The sequence below is a fragment of the Ostrea edulis genome, chromosome 6 (assembly GCF_947568905.1).
Source record: "Ostrea edulis chromosome 6, xbOstEdul1.1, whole genome shotgun sequence".
Taxonomy (NCBI): domain Eukaryota; kingdom Metazoa; phylum Mollusca; class Bivalvia; order Ostreida; family Ostreidae; genus Ostrea; species Ostrea edulis.
Window position 1 is genome coordinate 68123439 of NC_079169.1, and position 20971 is coordinate 68144409.

Sequence of the window (20971 nt, forward strand, 5' to 3'; positions counted from 1 at the left end):
ATCAAGTGACCAATTACTTTGTATTCAAAATAAAAAATTCTTATGTTTTACCACTAAGTGCTGTATTGCGAAAATGAATTGTTGATTCGCATAACTCAGCTGTTGAAAACAATATTGACCTCAGTTTAACAGTGTCAATGTATTCTTTGTGGTATATGACATAAAACTGTTGACGAATCTGAGGGTAATATTGGTGTAATCCATAACATTTACCGAATTTATATAACATTCTTACTAAGAACATTTCCATCTATCAGGCCTCTTAATTCTCCTATTCATTTATCAGTTTAGTCAGCCATTATGACGATGTAGGCACTCTACATCGTCATAATGGCTGACTAAACTGATATGATAGTAACACAGGCATATTTAAGGTGATACACCTCTACGATAAAATGAATTCATACATCGAGTTCAATGTGGTATATGTATCAGGATATAGGGCTCGCGGCGGGTGTGACCGGTCGACAGGGGTTGCTTGCTCCTCCTGGGCACCTGATTCCACCTCTGGTGTGTCCAGGGGTTCGTGTTTGCCCACCTCTCTATTTTGTGTTGCTTATAGGAGTTATGAGATTGATCGCTGTTCGTCATCTTTGCCTTTTATATCGACAAATAATAATTTTATAACATATTGGGCTTACTAGCTGTACAACACAACACAGCATGCATAGTTTGGATGAAGATATGTGTCATGCCCCATATAGGATTGTTCTATATACTAGGCTGTTAAATCATTTTTCTATTGAATCCATTTTCGACTTTCCCTAATCAACCAGGGGGTCTTTGGTTCGATTTTTGATCATGTCACCGCGTAAAACCAAAGATGTTTTACACACGTGAGCGATTTCTCCTTCATCTAGAGCCTAACGGTAGGAGTAGGAGTCGCGGGTCGGGTCCAGTTTCGCAGTAGGCATTAGCACGATAAAGAACCTTTAACTAATGCAGTTTTAAGGGTCATGCATAGCTAGAAATTTGTGGCACTTCTCCAGCTGGTGACATCACCGTGCGAGTGAGAAATTCACGAGTGGGGCGTAAACCATTATACAAACAAATTTTCCCTATTTGTTACACGAAAGAATATATCTCTGAAACGACAATGCTGTTGTTGCAAAACAAAACCTTTTTTCAGTAGAGAAGGCATTTAATAATACACATATTTTAGTTCAATACAAAACATCTTCATGCTATTTCACATTAAAACAAAATGAATTTTAATGCATACTTTGTGTTTGTTCTCTATACTTCGGGTACGTAATACACCTCTGTCTATATTTCTGGTACGTAATACACCTCTGTCTATCACAGTGTATACTTCGGGTACGTAATACACCTCTGTCTATCACAGTGTCTATCATAGTGTATATTTGCTACATCTCATGACATACATATGTATATCTAAGATTGGAACACTTTGTAGTTAATGCAATATTCTGTTATTCTTGTAGTCAAATTCATTAACGTTATCATAACGTTTATACTGTTCAAAATATTCAATTGCTGACTGAAATATTTGCAAATATGTCAGTATGAAATACACAAAACACAAAAATCACCCTCCTCCAAAACATTCAATCACTTGTGTGAAGTATTGACCAAATCCGGTCCTCTGTCTGACTTCACTATTTGGGTTAATTGAAGTGTAGTACTTTCTTATCGTTGGAAATCCAAACATTTAACATGAGCATTATAGTAAAGCAGACGGTTTAGAGGATTTCTGACCAATATCCATTCTAACGAATCTGTTTAAGCATCAAATTCTGAAAGAAAAGGTTGACAATTTGAAACTAAAGATAAACTCAAAATAGCTCAGTATTATACAAGTCCAATGTTTCACGTTCCAGGTTTCGATGATTATTTACAATGTTTAATATGACAATACTCTTACTCGTCTTATTATGAATCACAACGGAGTAAATAGTCTTGTTCTCTTACCTTCATCGTCCTTTGTAAGTTGAGAAAAATGTATCTTATTCTGCAACAAGTTATTTTCTTTTGATATATTCTACACAAAAAAATAATTCGTATTCAAATTAATTGACAAAGGTTTAGTTCATAAAAAAAGAAAATATTTCGTTGATTAATGATTTTTATATGAATGTCCTCACCATTGAAAACTGAGAGGTGTTCGAAGAGACAACTCGGCTGGTTTCTATATTTGTGTGTCTCACTCTGACCTCCTTCGTCAAGCGCATTTCCTCGTACTTTTTTCCTTCGGACTGGAATGGTAATTTTCCTCCAATTATACCTCCGCCGCCCTAAAATAAAGCAGATTGATTGATTGTATCTTGCTTAACGTCACACTCGAGAATTTTTCACTCATATGGAGACGTCACCAAGACCGATGAAGGGCTTCAAATTTAGGCCTATGCTCGGCACTTACGGCCATTGAGCAGTGAGGGTTCTTTAGCGTGCCACACCTAATGTGACACGGGACATCCGTTTTTAAGGTCATCTCCGAGGACCCGTGACATTCACACCTGATGCCGAGCGATTGGCGATGGAACTGTCACTGCCCGTTTTAACGACTTGGGTCTGTCGCGGCCGGGATTTGAACCCCGGTCTACCGCATGCGGGGAAAAAAATAAAGCAGAGCTTACAACAAGTCCTTATAGTTTGAAATATAAACGATGTTATTCTACAGCGATTTCCATACCCATCGAACCTCCTCTTTTCTTGTCCTCTCGTTAAAAGCATTACTCGAAGATACCGACTTAAAAGCTACAGTTTCTTGGTCGGTCTGGAAGTGTTTTGTGTCCTCTGTTTCGGCTATGAATTTACCGCCCTCAATCTTAAAAATATTTTTAAAAACGCATGCTAGAAAACAAATCATTTTATCAAATTTTGTATGAACGGACATCTGTATGAAATTCAACATAAGTTACCCGCGTTTCCATTTTGGTGACGAAAAGATGCTTCTCGATAACTTTCTTTCCATCAGCTGTGGTGAAATTCATCTCTTCGGTTTCCATCTGTACATCACTTTCCGACACCTTCTCAGGGTCTCTCTGCAATTATGTCAGCCATCTTTACGATTCATTATTTTACGACTTGGCAAATTATTTTTTATTTTCATCTGTTCTTTGACTTTCACTAATTCGTCACGCTGATGATTAACAAGTAACGTTTTACGAGATTATGTGGAACAAAATAGTATGCTAATTGTGAAATACGTATTTACATGTGATTTTAAACACATAAAAGTAGAAATATGTTTATATGGGAAGTATACCCAAGTCTCCAAAACAGTAGGTAGAAAACCAACCATTGTAGGGATTCGGAATCATCTGATCAATAGAAGGTTTCTCTTTAAATCTTAAAGTCTTTGATATAACGATGCTAATAACATTCATGATTCTCAAAAATGTTCTAATCTTCATTTTTTTTTCATAACAAGTCAGAAATTTGATGCGTTTACAAATTCATTACTATCTAAAATGAAAATGTCATAACTAATACAAAAGAGATTATATACATGTAACGTGATATTTGTTGTCATAAGAATTGGTATATTAAACCAATTTACTTAAATTTATTGTACCTTTATCATAAAAAATCTGAAATGCTAATTATTACGGAGGTATATAAGTGCCATAATTATATCTTAACATTTTTGTTTTTACAATTCTACTTCAACATTTTATTCAACGATTTCAACATTTTGTCATGTTATTTCCAAACAAATATATTGTGGGTAACTCGGATGAAAAATGCCACCACTGTTTAAGTTGATTGTGGATTCTGGGTATATGGTTTAGATCTTATCACTCTGATTTCTATTTTATTCATAGAGAATATCTTATGGCACCTTCCGAGTGGTGATTTGATTGCCCCCGCCTGTCCTTCGTAAAATGACGAGTTGAATGTAATCACATCAAAATAACTTTTTAAAAAGAACTTTTAAGAAATAAGTTTTTATCCATAACCTTTTAGATATATATCTTTTTTTAGATTTCGGAATAAGACACAAGAATTAACAGAAATAAATATGTTAAAACCAAAATATAAGATCAGAATTATAATTGGACATAACAATATCAAAATAAAATTATTAAAACCATGTAAAATTGTAAATTATATCAAATACAATTTTTGAAACAAAAATATACAATCAGAACAAAAAGAATAAAAAATGTTGAAATAACATTATTATTTACAAACATTCTGAAATATAATTGTGGCAATAATATACCTCCAAAAACCAAAACAACGTATATCTGTAACTGCTGAAAGATAAATGATGAAATCAGTGCCATCAGACATTGAAACACTTTTATAATTCACCACACATACGATAGTTATGAGATTGATCACTGTTCCTTATCTTCCCCTTTCATACGAATGATAAAATACGATTTGCAAATTTTCTCTAGTTTTGTATTCAGAAACAAACATCCAAAAAATAAAATTTTATCGCAGAACAAGTTTAGATGATAGATATCCGAAACATTTCAAAGCATAGCCCAAGATTCAACTCATTACAACTTAACGGACATGCTGTATAGATTTTATACTTTTTGGAACCTCGTCTATTTTTTCAAGTGTATAAACTCACATATTCCGTATAACTTTGTCTATCTTTCCTAGTGTATAAACTCACATATTCTGTATAACTGGACGGAACTAATGCCATTGACTGCGTCGTACTGGAGAAGTTCTCAGACGTTGTAGATGGTACCCTCGCCTGATCCTTCTCTTTGTAAGCACCTTTATTTCGTTTTCGTTTCAAGCAAGGATATTTTGCTATCAATGCTTTTCTAATCTACAAAAGGAATTTGTTATTCAATCTAAATAATCATACAAAGATACAATGGATTATAAGTTGCCTTCATACTAGATTGTGATCGTTTTACCTTTGCGTTCAGCAGCACATGTGTGATGAATATCAGGAGACCCTAAAAACAGAAAACTGATATTTTCTCATTTCAATACATTTATACAAATATAAGGTATTACAAACGTGAGTGAAAGATTCTCGGTTCAAAACCGGATGTAAAACAACAAAACGATACGCAAGAGCTTGTTCTGCGTATGATCAGTTTTTAAATCGAGGCAAGCTACTGACAAACAAGTTGATGGTACAGGGGCTTCAACAGTCTTCTTTAAAATCAGAATTTCGCAAATTCTATTGTTGTTATAACGATCTAGTTTGCCAATATAACCTACCATTGGGTCAAATGTTGTATCACGTGTTTCATACCGATTGTTAGCCCGTTCTTGGCAGACTAATTTTGACTACGGATAACTATGTTTACCTGATCAAGACATAGGGCTCACGGCGGGTTTGACCGATCGATAGGGGATGCTTACTCCTCCTAGGCACCTGATCCCACCTCTGGTGTGTCCAGGGGTCCGTGTTTGCCCAACTATCTATTTTGTATTGCTTATAAGAGTTAAGAGATTGATCACTGTTCGTTATCTTCACCTTTACTATGAAAGATTTACGTCGCTCTTTTATAGTGATATACCATTATGGTTCGCCTTGGTATGATTTTCATTTAAAATCACACCAGGGGAATATAAATATGTATATAATCTTTCCCGCAAGAATAAAATGGAATTCATGAGAATCCTTCTATCTTATAACCAAACGCATTCAGCCGTACACTTTCTACCTTTGAATAGCATAAACAATCATAAGTGCAGTACATTATTAACATTTTCAATTGAGTGCTGTTGCAAACTCTCCATCGTCGTGTTTCGTCATCTCAGATTATGTCTACAAACATTAAACTGTAGTTTACCTGTATTGAATTAAAGATAGTGAATATATACTGGAACACTACAGCATCCTCATTGATGGCAAAAATTCCAAATACCCACGTGACCCCAAGAACAGGAACGAGTGTACAAACACTGCGTAAGGCATATCTGTTAAATAAGGAAAAAGTTATCAAACATACTTGTTATATCAAGGAAAATATTGCTTGTACGCAGAGCAAAAGTACGATTAAAATACTTCATCTATTGAATTCAGCTCGAAATATGTACATTAAGATCAATAGATGTATCTCTGATTTCAAATAACATGTTCAGATGATCAAGTATGAATAATTCTTTAGTAAAGAAATCCTTACCTAGCTTTTTCTTTAATTTCAGCATTCTTCATTTTGGTTGTCAGAAACATGACACGTACCAATGAGACAATGATACAAATGTTTAGCTGTAAGAAAGTAAAATAGATATGTGGATAACTTTACAAGCTGTGTATGTTAAAGGACATGCAATTAGCAAATAATATCTATATCTTACATTCCGTGAAATCAGTTGCAATGTTGTTTATATTTCATGGATTGGAATCATCATCAAAATAAATCACAACCAATGAAAATTCATCATTGACATACACAAAGCTTTTTCGACATCGTAATCATGAAAATAAAATATCCATATACATTAGAAAATGTAGTGAAATCATTATCTCATGAAGTATAATGTTTCTACTGGAAATTTGAATACATACCACAAAAATGACGAGAACAGGTGCGATGAAAGCGTATATTGCACCCGATGAGACTGACAGCCAGCAACTGAAATATTGGTTTTAATGTATAATGCTCTATATATATATATATATATATATATATATATTGCCAATACAACCTATCACCTATATTTGGGTCAAATGTTGTCTGAATTGTTTCATACCGATTGTTAGGTCGTTCTTGCCACACTGATTTTGCCTACGAATACTCTGTTTACCTTATCAAGATATAGGGCCCGAGGCGGATGTGATCGGTCAATAGGGGATGCTTACTCCTCCTAGGCGCTTGATCCCACATCTGGTATTTCCAGGGGTCCGTTTTCCCCAACTCTCAGTTTATATTGCTTATAGGAGTTATGAGATTGATCATTGTTCGTTATCTTCGCCTACCTTCTATTGTAATTCTATTATGTATCACAATATACCCGGTTACGGTTTTGACCCGTTGTTTTTATTTTATTTTATTAAAATCACAAATATCAAAAACAGCGGGTGGGGGGGTAACATTTCAGTAGCATTATGTTAAGAATATAATGATACTTTATATTTCAAGCTGAATGTTACTTTATTTTCCATACGATTAGTAATAATTACAATGTGTCTGCATGGTATTTTGTATTCCAACAGCTTCCCAACGTAATGAACACGATGACCAGCGGAATACCTGCAATGCCAACATTTACCATTGTTAGAAAACGCTATAGTGACTGCTAGTCAAACATTATTTATAATTATACAACCAGTGAGAGCTTACATGTTGCGAATCCCAGAATCCACTTTAGTCTTGACCGTGAGTTGAATTTGTTGGTGATGTGCATTGCATAGAATAACACCGTGACATTCATGAAAAAGATTGTTCCCACTCCTAACATCATAAAGAAGGTTAGCAAGAGGAGGTAATGCAATAAAGCTGTGACTACAACGCATGCAGCCTGCAAAACAATTAAATATAACTACAACACATGCAGCCTGCAAAACAATTAAATATAACTACAACACATGCAGCCTGCAAAACAATTAAACCAAAATATAACTTCAACACAACATGTAGCCTGCAAAAAAATTATAATAAAATTAACTAAAAGACATGCTTACTATAAAATAATAAAAACAAATCATAATTATAACACATGCAGCCTGCAAAACAATTAAATATAACTACAACACAAGCTGCCATAAAATAATAAAAACGAAATATAAGTACAGCACACATACATGAATCGTTAATTCATCAGTTGCTGTGGCATCCTCTGTGAACATGATATTTTTTAAACGACAGAGACGTTTCGCTTGCCATTCATGTAGGTCGCGAGATGCGCGAGATATTTTACCCATCTGAAGGACTTCATATGATACCGGAGGTATTCATGGATATTTTTTCATCTTATACATTGTATGTATTACCTCATTTTGAGAATTGTCGACTCCAGCAAGCAGTAAGAGGTAGGCAAGAAAAAGAGAAACACACAGGCAGATGATCAAAACATTCTGGTCACTTTTGATGGACCTAAAATAAAAAAGAAATAAATGTTAAATTGCACTCACCTACTCGTATCATTCATCACAATATTTACCACACTTTAAATGAGGACTTCTCAACACTTTACACGACCATTCTTAACGATAAATCTAAAACTAGACTTCTTGACATCATAGGCAGTTGCTTCTTGAACAAATGATTGATTTATATATTGTTTTTAAATCTCGTTGGAATGTTTCACTCATATTTATACATCACCAGGTGTAGGTGGGAAAAGAAAATATTCATATCTAGTGACCAGTCATCCAAACAATTACTTTGTCAATCACCACCCTGATTCCACGTAAAAGTACTTTAAAGTTGGAGTTCCTCATTCAAAATATCTTCGAAGTATTTTGTGATCAGTCTGTTGGATTTCCCATGGGCACGAATTGTACTCCTTTGTTTGCTGATCTGTATTTATATTCTTATAAAGCAGAAGTATTTCAAAACTTCTAAATAAGAAGAAAAAATCTCTTGCTCTGGCTTTCAACTTGACATGAAGATATATCGACGACGTTTTATCTATTAGCAAAAACCATTTTCATTCACATCTTCATTTGATTTATCCCAGTGAACTCGAAATAAACAACACAAAAGAGTCCTCCACATCTGTTTCGTACTTGGATATTTTATTGAAAATGGATATATTAACGGCAAACGATCAACTCAACTTTACGACAAACGGGATGATTCCAGCTTCTTCATCATCAATTTTCCATATTTATGTAGCTATATTCCATTATCACCTGCATATGGTGTTTCTATCTCTCAATTGATTCGATACGCAAGAGCTTGTTCAGCGTATGATAACAGCTTTTAAAGTTGATGTTACAGGGTTTCAACAGTCTCGTTTAAAGTCAGCATTTCGCAAAGTCTATGGTTGTTATAACGAAGTGAATTTACTATATCCATATAATTCGAATGTTATTTATTACAATTGTTTTGATTGGACAAAAATAAATCTAAACGAGAATTTACACATCAGTCAATCCAAAAATACTATGTATACATACGCGCCTGAAAACAAATGATATAGTGCGGGGAAACTATCCAAATTATTGAAATTGATAATACAGGGAAGTTGAGGGAACGAATTGGAATTATAAGAATCAAACATTCTTTTGAAGAATTTATCGATGTGTAAACTCTGGACATTTTACTCTCACAAACTTTTATTCAGTTTGTGAGTAAACTGTCCAGAGTTTACACATCGATAAATTCTTCAACAAGAATGTTTAATCCTATAATATTGTAGACTAGGGGGTCAGGACTGTTAAACTGTATATAGGGGAACTTTCGCCACGTGTTATTTTGTCCATACACATTAGAAAATTACTTCGCCTAGTTTTAAAATTCGTCCATGACCGCTAATTGCTACTTTAAGGTAATAAATTTATATTTTCACAGTTTTAAATATTCAGGATAAGAACAAAATGAACGAAATTAAAACGGGTGAAATATTTGCTGTATTCAGTAATCTTTTTTTTTTTTCAAAAATCACGAACAGATGTTTCTGACATCAACGATAAACTTACCTCCAGACGATGACGTAGACACATATTGTCAGATAAACTTACTTCCAGACGATGACGTAGACACATATTGTCAGATAAACTTACTTCCAGACGATGACGTAGACACATATTGTCAGGTAAACTTACTTCCACACAATGACGTAGACACATATTGTCAGAAGACCAAAGAGCATGGATATAACACAGCCGACGATGGAGATGATGACAAGGGCAGAATCTTCTTTTGTCTACAGAAAATAAAATCAATAAATAGTTTTTAGTAATCTGCTTTTCCAACATTTGTGAGTTGATTATAATTTAGACCTCCTAGACACCTGATCCCATCTCTGGTGTGTCCAGGGGTCCGTGTTTGCCCAACTATCTATTTTGTATTGCTTGTAAGAGTTATGAGATTGATCACTTTTCTTTATTTTCGCCTTTCATCAACAAATCGTAAAAAAACCCACAAATATAAGAAAATCATTCTATCGCTTTTAAAATCTCACAGCTGCTTTGCATTATTCGAATAGAAATGTATATGTACAAAATCACTATAAAAGCATTAGATATTACTGCTGCTTCCAATGCATAGTATAGCTGAAAACATTTTAGAAACCCGTTGCAAAAATTCTAAAGTTGTAATTTCCGATAAATAGAAACTGAAACGATGGTTCATGATAATAAGTGGAGTACAAGTTGTGACTGGAATAACGATGCTACTTCATGTATTTGGAAGACATATATAGATATACGAAAGGACTACTTATTTCGAACTTAAAACGATCTGTGAACACTAAATCAAATTGTACCGGTGTATAAGGTCTCATCAAAATGGCAAAGTTGGTGGTGTGGTTGCACAAACACACACTAGTGCCATCTTGTGTGGAATTTATAGAACACCCTTCCGTAGACCACCCTCCGTCATTGCTGCAAATTGAACGTAATGTGATACAAAGCGATCTTAAATACAGCTAAAATTTGAATTAAAGATACATTTATATACATGTACATATCATTACATTCACCTAACGACCTTTCCACTTGACGTAAAGCCCTCTAGTCATCACAAATATGACTATGAACACTCAAATGTAGTCAAACTACACTTACAACAAGGTGTAGTCCCAAAATACACACTCCGCCTCTCCCTCCACTCTAATCTGAAACAATATATTGTAACAGCAATTAAACAACCCGCATACAACAAACCTCTTCTATTGGTAGGCTTTAACATTTAAAACAAGTTAAATACCCGTCCTATTTCAATCACCCTCCCTCTCTTTACAGAGAGAGAAAGAGAGAGGGGGGGGGGGTCTCAATCATCGGCTTCTCATATTTACGTAGCAATATTCAATTATAACCTGCATATGATGTTTATGTCTCTCAACTCATTCGATTCACATGAGTTGGTTCTGCATATGATCAGTTTCTAAATCGAGGCAGGCTACTGAAAACAAGCTGATGTTACATGGGTTTCAACAATCTCGTTATAAGTCAGCATTTCGAAAATTCTATGGTCGTTATAACTATCTAGTTTTTCAACATAACCTGTCATTGGGTCATATGCTGTCTGGTGTATTTCATACTAACTGTTAGGTCGTTCTTTACACTCTCATTTTTACTACTGATTACTCCGTTTACCTGATCAAGATAAAGGGCTCACGGCGGATGTGACCGGTCGACAGGGGATGTTTACTTCTCCTGGGCACTTGATCCCACCTCTGGTATACCCATGGGTCTGTGTTTGCCCAACTCTCCAAGTTGTATTCCTTATGGGAGTTATGAGATTGATCACTGTTCGTTATCTTTACCTTTCATATGCACCTGATCCCACATCCGGTTTATCCCAGAAGTGGGACCAGATGCCCAGGAAGACATTGTTTTCCTGAATGATTAAATAATCATACCTCATAACGACTGTCTTGGTCAAGATATATATGTGATCACGTGACAATGTGAAGGACCTCCATACTAAGTACAAAGCATTAATTATTTTTGCTGCCCCAATTTAAGAAAATCATTTAAGGTAGCTCCATCCTCAAATAGCTTATCAATATCAATGGTACAAAGTGAAAAAAAACCTGTATTAATTTACACTCAATCTTGTTTGATTTAATTAATAACCAAAGAACATGCGTATATGATGCCACCATTTTTAATATATCAGACATACCAACACAGAAGCATAGGTCAACATCAGAAAATCACACATTTTCGTAAATCAGAATCATGAAAATAGTTAAAAACCTGTTGATATGAGAATTTTAAATGTCAACACTTTAGAAAAATTGCTTATATATAAAAATGTATAAATCAATTGTGGATATTAGGGAAAACATTGTATAATAGACTTACAGTAGAGGAAATACCACCATTAGAGTTATTGCCCTTGACAAAAATTTTATTATAGATAATTGATTGTCTATGGAAAATATAAACTTTTTCACTATCAATAGTTTACCCATTTTTTTTTTTATTTTATCCAGTGAATAAAATTCCCCTGAAAGATATATTCCTATCATGCGCAAAGTTTGATTTGATAAAGATTTTTTTTTCTTTAAACAAAAACTATGGCATTACATGATGACGGATCTAACAGAGATGTATTGAAGCATATGATTATAAATGCTTTGTTTACCATGATTTATGAAAACTACGTTAACTTTTAATCATTATATATATGGTGCTACTCACCCCTTTGTTTTGGTCACTTGATTATAGTGCTACTCACCCCTTTGTTGTGCTGAAATACTAACTCTAGTGGCGGTGAAAGGTCATGCAAAGATTTTTCCAGTGTTAGTGACATGACCACGGAGTTGATAACCCGTTCTCTTAATGAAAAAAAAAATTATATTTCTAGTGTCTGAATCTAGAATTCAACCGACAACAATGAATATATAGACAAAGTTTGCAGCTTACCCAGACGTGTTGGAAGTAGTTGGTAAAAACTGAGACATCGTCTTGTATAGAACAGCAGAAAATTTTGTCGCTGAAATGCAAATTTCATACAAGATAACATTTTAATCTTTGGTTCAGATTTTCTTTTGTTGTATATTAATAATCATTACCTTGGATAACCCAAATTTCGCGAAAATATACATTAGGTTTTTTCGTCTTTAAAGCTGTATGGTCCGATGTTCATATATTATTTTTGTACAGCATTACTTTAACGAAGATGAATTAGTTTTTAAAGTTATTAAGTTTCCCTTATTACATGACTGAAAATATTTGCATGTAAAAGAAAACAGTGAGAAGATTATTTAAAAAGTTAATTGGAAAACCATAAATACATTTTCCGCTCAGTAAGTTTGGTAGGTGTCCATAAATAGTCCCACGCGCATGAGGGGAATCCCCACATGATATATATATAATTCAGACTCAATTGTCTAAATTGGGGTTTGAAAGACCGTAAAATAACAAATTTCCAAGAGGTACATGTACTTATATTTATTCCTTTCAAACTTATATCATGTTACTGTAGTAACAGCTTACAGAGTTTTACATAAAGAAGACCATCGATGATTCTGAGCTGAACATGTGACTGTCACTTGATTTGTCTTCTGAATAGGCATTAGCAATGTCAGACTGACTCTTGTTTATAAACACTGATTTAAAACCATATAATTTTGGTTAAAACAGGTGCAATAATCCATGACATGTCGTCGAGCCTTATAGATACGTACATGCTATGATTTAACAGTGCTTTACAAGTAGGACAAAATTGTTAAAAACTTTAATATATTTTGGTAATTGAAAATCAGATGAACACCGCGTTTCATCTCCCTACCCTGTTGTTGTTGCTGCTCTGGAAGCACCATGAAGGAGTCATTCTCCAGAAACTTTATTCCGGATTCGTGAAGTGACACTTCGCTTATGTTGACAACTGTGCGAGAAATAAAATTTCTAGTAAATATTAAGTAAACATTGTAAATTCTTTTATTTGTAATTTGTTGTAACAAAACAACATTTAATTGTATCTGTTTTGTGATTGCAAAACATGAGGATTTAAGTAATTGTTCGCCGCAAACATAGTTTGAGTGATGCTAAGAAAAATTAAACTGCTAGAACGCCTGATTTAACGAAATTATTTTACTCACCAATATTTTGTCCTCTGTATTCATTTGCTCTTGCGTCTTTTATCAGCAGGGAATTTGTGCGATCCATGATGTCCAACACCGACGAGGGGCCACTGTACGTCTTGAAAGCAGAGTGACATACATTAGGAATACAATGTAAATAGTATCAGCTTCTGATTCTTTACTAATTACTAATTTAAAGTTGATGTAGCATTGTTCGATGAACATGTTTACCTCTTCTTCAACAAGCTTCCAAGAATCTTTGTTGTCGGACGACGCAACATTGTCCACGATGCCATAGACGTTCTGGAATACCGAAAAAATAATGATAAGACTGTTCTATCTCCACAGAACACTGTGTGTGTTGTGTGTGTGTGTGTGTGTGTGTGTGTGTGTGTGTGTGTAACATTGTGTTTCGAGGCAATCTCACCCTTTCTGGAACAGAAGCGTTGCTTTGTGTGGCTACTTTGAGGACCGTTTTGATTATATCCATGGAAGACAATAAATTTCCTGATGAAATGACAGTCTTGGAGGCAGTTAAATTTTCAGTTTTTCGCAAGGAACTCTCAAAGGTTTGTTCTATATACTTTTTATCAGATATACCGTCATTTTCTAGGACCTGAACCTGGAAAATATGTATATATTTCTAGTGGATAGAAAATTCCTTTTAATATCATAATATAAGATTGCAGAATAAATTACTGAGTACTCAAAAACGGTACATTCTTTCTTATACCAATTAGAATTTGGAGGAATTTAAGATTTTGTTTTGAAATTCAATAACAATGATAAACCAAACCTCATTCAAAGCATTTGAAAAGTCTGTGTCTGTACAATACGATACACTTGTTTTCTTCCATGTACCGTAATCATCACACAATCTACTGGCATTTCCTAGAGAGAACATTCATCTCACAATCATCAAGTGTATGAGAATATACATGCAACACGGAAAGCTATTCATCGTTGTCTAGTTACTACTGTCGTTATACACACTCAGTACGTTGTCGAGTTACTACTGTCGTTATACACACTCAGTACGCACCCTGTCCAGCATCCGGGCAATCCGATTGGATCAGATTTCCTGGAATTGCAGTTGGCCATAAAATTCCATAGACATCTTTTTCTGACTCGCAAATGATTTGGCCTAACGAAAAATACATTGAAAGGCATGTAAAGTAAAATTCTAGTGACTAGCCAAACAACAGAAAAATAAACAAAGTCCTCCAAGAAATAAAACAGAAACTCGCGCTTGTGAATTTCGGAACTCACTGGAATATGACGTACCTGTGTTATATATATCCACTGTTGTGTTGATCACTCCGGGTACCTTGTACTTGTCGTGGGTACAGGAGTAGGTACCCTTGTCGCTTTCCTCGGTCGGATAAATACGGAGAAGACGGAAGGATTGGTCAGTAATCATAGTTATCCTTTCTTTTTCTGTTACAAATATTTCAGTAAAGTTTTATTTAAATAGTATACTACTGTGTCGCAAATACTATACAAGATTGAAAACCGGGGTATATAGAAGCAAACTAATTTATATGAAGGGGTGGGGGGGTGGGGGAGTGACCGCTATTGAAATGTCTGACGGAATATTGTATAGGTTTATACAATGTATTTGTTTCATAAATCAAACCAAACAATTATATGTGTATATCGTAGGGGATTAATTTTGCCTCTTAGAAACCTGAAAGTTTGAGTAAAACCTTTGAGACTTTATATATTTCTTTCGAAAGCTCTTCCTTGTGATATTTACCACAAATACCGGGCCGTGTTTATCGACTGCAATCGGGTTTTCTTTCTTGGTTGTTGTTTTAATCTTAAGTACTTTGCTTTTTTATTTCAAAGACATAGAAGGACTTCATAAATAACATCAACACCATATATCAATGACACCTCTTAATTTCAATATTAAATTTATAAAATTGAAATAACCTTTGCTTGACATAGGGAGTATCTAAGAAAAAAAAGGACAAGATAGGCCCGTACAATTCAGAGTTCTTTACTATGATAACAATATCTTTACCTTGACGCTGACCTTCTGGTATTTTAATGCCATCCTTGAACCACACCAATGAAGAAATATCTACCGGAAATCCTTGTAAATCACCTAAGTTGGTTATGTTACAAACAAGTTCTAGTGCAGTTCCCTTCTGAACAGCAATTTGGTAGTGTGGCGAGATCTTTATTTGGATTCCTGGTTTTACTATAGGATAGAATATAGATATTAGCCTTAAGATTGAAACGAATTGTGTTTTTAATTTCAAAACTTTAATGCAATCCATAGGTGTTTCTATCTATATACCTTTGATATCAAAACTCAAGGTCGCTTTCGAATGTTGGTTTGAGATAACGACAGTCCAATTTGCTAAAACAAAATAGAGTAAGACATTCACTTGCATGTAAGATGAACGGTGAAGATAACGAACAGTGATTAATCTCATAACTCCTATAATGTAAAACTTATACGGTACCAATTTTGATGCACCAGATGCGCATTTCGACAAATAATGTCTCTTCAGTGATGCTCAACCGAAATGTTTGAAATCCGAAATAACTATGAAATTTTAGAGGTAAATATAGCCAAAAACAGCGTGCCAAAAAAGTGGAGCCAAATTCGTCCAAGGATAAGAGCTATGAATGAGGGAGATAATCCTTAATTTTGAAATGAATTTCTAAATTTTATAACAGCAATTAAATATACATCCGTATTTTCAAGCTAGTAACGAAGTACTTAGCTATAAGCAATACAAAATAGATAGTTGGGCAAAAACGGACCTCTGGACACACCAGAGGTGGGATCAGGTACCTAGAAGGAGTAAGCATCCCCTGTCATCCATTACCAGCCAATAATAGCAATTCAACATTCTGGATATCACAAGGTTACCAGAGCTTATATAGCAACTTTACCAACATTATTAGTCTCTGACTTTGTTGACTAGGAATTATGAACCTTTCATTTACTATATTAGAAAAAATAATTGATTTTTCAATTGGCAAAACATTTAATGATTTTAATAACTGAAACTTTGATTGACTGGGGCAAAACACTCTGATCCTCTAGAAAAAAGATAATGGAACTTGGATTAGATTAGAAAATTATATTTGACAACAGTTTGCAATAGTTAACAATGCAATTTTTGTAATTGGTGTCAATGTATAAACAACATCGTGTTACACTGTTTTGGTTTTGGATCTAGAGTTTTACACTGCTTACTCTGTTTCAGGTTTGGGTGTAGAGTTTTGCACTGCTAACTCTGTTTCAGTTTTGGATCTAGAGTTTTACACTGCTAACTCTGTTTCAGGTTTGGGTTTAGAGTTTAGAGGTTATTGTCATGGGTAATGTTCGTGAATAGGGTCATGGAAGCAGGGTAGGTTTAGGATCATAGTTGAATTAATAGTAACGGTAAAGAGATAGAATAAGGGTTAAGTTTATATTAGGATCTATGTGAAGTTTATAGCGAAGGACTGAAGTTTGGTTAAGTTGAGGGTTAAAGTTGTGATTAATGAGTTTGGGTAGAGTTGGGGTTAGTATCTAGAGTTAGAGCAAAAGTTGAGATTGTGCATAAGGTTAGATTAAAGCAACGTCATATTGTCACCATGTCATTGATATATGATGTAACAGAATTCCCGTTTGATAATGTCAACATAGCGATGTAAACTACATGAACGATGTCCACGTGAACGTCATTGTGATGTGGTCAATGTTGCGAGGTCGACGATAATGTGAATGATATCGATAAGATATAAATTTCACACTAAATCTGTGTGTTCTTGGTGTTCTGTAGTTTAAGCTACCCTTACCTTCATCTCGTAGTTTGAGCTCTACAATTGTGAGTGAACATCTCATCACGTCTATAAACGTTTGATGAACCAAGAATCGTCCAGGAGACTGTGTGACGTGTGTTCCGTTTCTGAGCCACTTCACTTCAAACCCAAATCTGAGATTGATATCTACAGACATGGTAAGTTCTGCTCCCTCTACTTCCTGTAGGGAGGGTACGACTCCGCTCCTAATTATGGTGATGTTTTCTAAAGAGAAAGCACAAATAATGAAATTAATTACAATAAGGTTGTTTAGATATTACATATTGGTAACACGAACAACACATCTAGGACAGTTCAATCCATCACTTGTTAACAGTTAATGTCGATCCACCTACAACTACAGACACACTCCGGAGAAGAAATATGTGTAATGAAAAAAGTAAAGTTTCTGAATGTTATAAAATTCTCAAACAGCAGAACTACATTGAATATTTGATGCTGATGGACATTTAGCATGTGCAAACCAGATTAACATTAGTCATGTACTCCCATCCCCTGAGGTTACAGTATGTATGTACATGTATATACATATATAATTCCAATGTTATTTATTACAATTGTTTTGATTGGACAAAAATACATTGATCTGAACGAGTATTTACACATCAATAAATCCAAAAACGCTCTGAATACATACGCGCCTGAAAACAAATAACACAGTGCGGGGAAACTATTCAAAGTATTGAAATTGATAATACAGGGAACGAATTAGAATTATATGAATCAAACATTTATCTTGAAGAATTTATAGATGTGTAAACGCTGGACATTTTACTCACAAACTTTTATTCAAATTGTGAGTATAATGTCCAGAGTATACACATCGATAAATTCTTCGAAAAGAATGTTTAATCCTATATATATATATATATATATATATATATATATATATATATATATAATTCAATAAAAAAGCAGGAAAATATGCAGTTCCCAAATATATTTAAATCACTAGTGCGTTCTGGATTTTAACATCCATCCTCAGGTGAATACAAATATTGAATATATTAAAATCGGGTGTGTCCAGGGGTCCGTGTTTGCCCATCTATCTATTTTGTACTGCTTGTAGGAGTTATGAGATTGATCACTGTTCGTTATCTTCACCTTGCATATATAACGTTTCGTTTAGTCCCATTCTATGAAAAACTGAACCACCTCGTCGACTTATCATGCAGCATATTATGCAACCTATAATATGCCTAGGGTTAATAGAAACTGGAGTTGTCTTTTTACCACTAGAAAATGAATAGTGACAACAGTACCAACATTGGATGGCTCAAGAACCAGACTACACAGCCTATCCTGAATACAGCTGTTTCTCTGCTCGAATATCAGATATGACTACTTATCGAGTCCCGTTCACATACGCCTTTCTACACAAAATTACACGCAAAATTTTGCTAATGGGAATATCTTGGCGCATGTGCACGGAGAGTGAACAAAATTTGCACGTGAAAATTTTCACTTCTAGTACAAAGTTGCATCTTCTCAGATTAGGAGCAAATTGACTTTTACATGAACGCGTACCAAAATTTACACACAAAGCATTGCATCACTTTCTTTAAAAATTAAATGATATCCTATATTTGAAAAAGCAGTGATCTTCTCTTGTGTCCGCAAACACTATTTTAAATCGTATCTATGGTCGTTATAATGATCTTATTTGCAAGCACTAGCTATCAAATATTGAGTCCAATGCTGGCTGACGTCTTTCATACCAATTGTTGAGCCGTTCTTTACACACTGATTTTGACTACGGATTACTCCGTTTACCTGATGAAGATATAGGGTTCACGGCGGGTGAGACCGGTTAACAGGGGATGCTTATTCTTCCTAGGCACCTGATCCCATCTCTGGTATTCCCAGGGGCCCGTGTTTGCACTTCTCTCAATTATGTATTCTTTAAGGAGTTATGAGATTGATCAATGTTTGTAATCTTCATTTGAACACACAATGGCAAGAAGAAGTGTAACTACATATGCAAATATAGCTGGACAGATGAAGAAACAAACGTTCTTCTTAGAATGTGGTAAGAACATGGATTTAAAGAACAATTGGAAAATCCCAAACTAAGTAATCTAATCCTTTACTGAATGATTGCGGATGAAATGGACTGAAAAGAATACAAAGAACGCCAAGGCAGTGCAAAATCCGAATGCGCACGCTTAAATGCTGTTACAGACAGTGAAAAAGTAAAATGAAAAAGATCGGAAAGAGAAACCTTTGCAATTTATTTTTAGGAAAAAAGACCCGCATGACCCCCTATTAAAGTCACAGGAATGAGAAAATCATAAAAATAATGACCATTCGGAATCTATTGATGAAATTTACTAAACCTTGAAGATAGTGGAAATAAAGTTGTTCCTGACTCAATGATCATCAAGGAAGAGAGACCCGTGAATCAGCAGCACAGTGACAGAGGACCAGACAAAGATTACTTACAAAATAACAGAGACAACTGTCGACAACATTAAGAAAACAGGTACAACGAAATCTAGAAAAATAGAAGAAAAGGATTTTAGACATTTACCTAACCTAAACAAGAAAAGAAAGCACAACAGAAGTTTAGGAAGATCAGAATAGAAGGGCTTTTGGGTTTATGGTGGAGAGTTGTGAAGATATATACTCGTATATACTTAGAGATGTCAAAATGAGTAAATTTCTTAGTCTATTATTTGAGAGGTTTAGTCGAAGAACATTCGATAAATCACTGTTAGGGTGATGTTCCATTATACAATACATAATAATTATACACATATTGTTCAGTGTACCCAGTCAGCATTTCCAAACCTTTACAAACAATCAGACACGCGTATTCCAAGCTACTTCAAGGTATATTGATGTTGTTTGTATATTGTTTAGCATCCCTTTTAAGGGACTTTCGGGAATACTACACTCATACTGTCATATGGAGTTGTCATTATTGTCGGAGAAGGGTTTCAAATTTTAGACCAATGTTCGGCAGTTGCAGCCTTTGAGCAGAGAGGAAACTTTATTGTGCCACACCTGCTGTGACAGGGGGTCTCGTTTTTCACAGTCTCATCCAAAAGAAATGCCCCATTTCGTCGCCTCTTACGACAAGCAAGGGGTACTGAAGACTAATTCTACCCCAGATCCCCTACGGGATATCGAATCTAAATTTAATGATAAATGCAAAAATGTTTTTGAAATGAAATAAATGTGTCATGTAAAGGTGTACATGGGATAAACATGATAAATACTTTGAGTGTATACAAGGGCTTGGGAAGTGAGGTGTAAATTCCCGCCAATTAGTGCTCAGTTAACCGTACAAGTCCCCTTTTGGTAGATCCCAATGTAATCATCCTTTATAGACAACATGCACGACACTCTGTTTACTTCATTATGAGATTTTGAATACCGTCACTCATTGGAACACCTATGCATCTAGAAAGAACCCAGTTGTTATCCGTGCTTTTGATATACTTTACACAGACTTTTTCTTCAACAACGAAAATTATTTCATTTGCGTAGTCTTGATTCTGGTTTGATTATATAGAATAGTGTCATTTTGTCACGAAAATTGAAT

General features: G+C 34.7%; 1 protein-coding gene across 8 annotated transcripts in view; it reads right to left on the minus strand.

Moving 5' to 3' along the window:
- Window positions 1-1120: 1120 nt before the first annotated feature.
- LOC125683740 (uncharacterized) overlaps window positions 1121-20971 on the minus strand; it is a 29980-nt gene continuing 10129 nt past the window's right edge. For 3 of the 8 annotated variants that reach the window (XM_056140572.1, XM_056140568.1, XM_056140569.1), the window contains 28 exons: window positions 17401-17628; window positions 15902-15964; window positions 15623-15802; window positions 14881-15033; window positions 14639-14740; window positions 14393-14487; window positions 14024-14218; window positions 13828-13899; window positions 13615-13714; window positions 13305-13400; window positions 12437-12506; window positions 12249-12348; window positions 11159-11286; window positions 10327-10444; window positions 9665-9765; window positions 7886-7988; window positions 7236-7413; window positions 7076-7145; window positions 6461-6527; window positions 6075-6160; window positions 5742-5868; window positions 4851-4892; window positions 4598-4759; window positions 2883-3005; window positions 2654-2788; window positions 2106-2255; window positions 1933-2002; window positions 1121-1757 (listed from right to left, as the gene is read on the minus strand). In XM_056140572.1, the coding sequence (XP_055996547.1) occupies window positions 1744-1757; window positions 1933-2002; window positions 2106-2255; window positions 2654-2788; window positions 2883-3005; window positions 4598-4759; window positions 4851-4892; window positions 5742-5868; window positions 6075-6160; window positions 6461-6527; window positions 7076-7145; window positions 7236-7413; window positions 7886-7988; window positions 9665-9765; window positions 10327-10444; window positions 11159-11286; window positions 12249-12348; window positions 12437-12506; window positions 13305-13400; window positions 13615-13714; window positions 13828-13899; window positions 14024-14218; window positions 14393-14487; window positions 14639-14740; window positions 14881-15033; window positions 15623-15802; window positions 15902-15964; window positions 17401-17628 (3128 nt within the window). In that variant the 3' untranslated portion in view covers window positions 1121-1743. Of the gene's footprint in view, window positions 1758-1932; window positions 2003-2105; window positions 2256-2653; window positions 2789-2882; window positions 3104-4597; window positions 4760-4850; window positions 4893-5741; window positions 5869-6074; window positions 6161-6460; window positions 6528-7075; window positions 7146-7235; window positions 7414-7885; window positions 7989-9664; window positions 9766-10326; window positions 10445-10627; window positions 10678-11158; window positions 11287-12248; window positions 12349-12436; window positions 12507-13304; window positions 13401-13614; window positions 13715-13827; window positions 13900-14023; window positions 14219-14392; window positions 14488-14638; window positions 14741-14880; window positions 15034-15622; window positions 15803-15901; window positions 15965-17400; window positions 17629-20971 lie in introns of those variants that run through there. The other 5 variants (XM_056140570.1, XM_056140571.1, XR_008795981.1 and 2 more) reach the window with 5 other exon arrangements.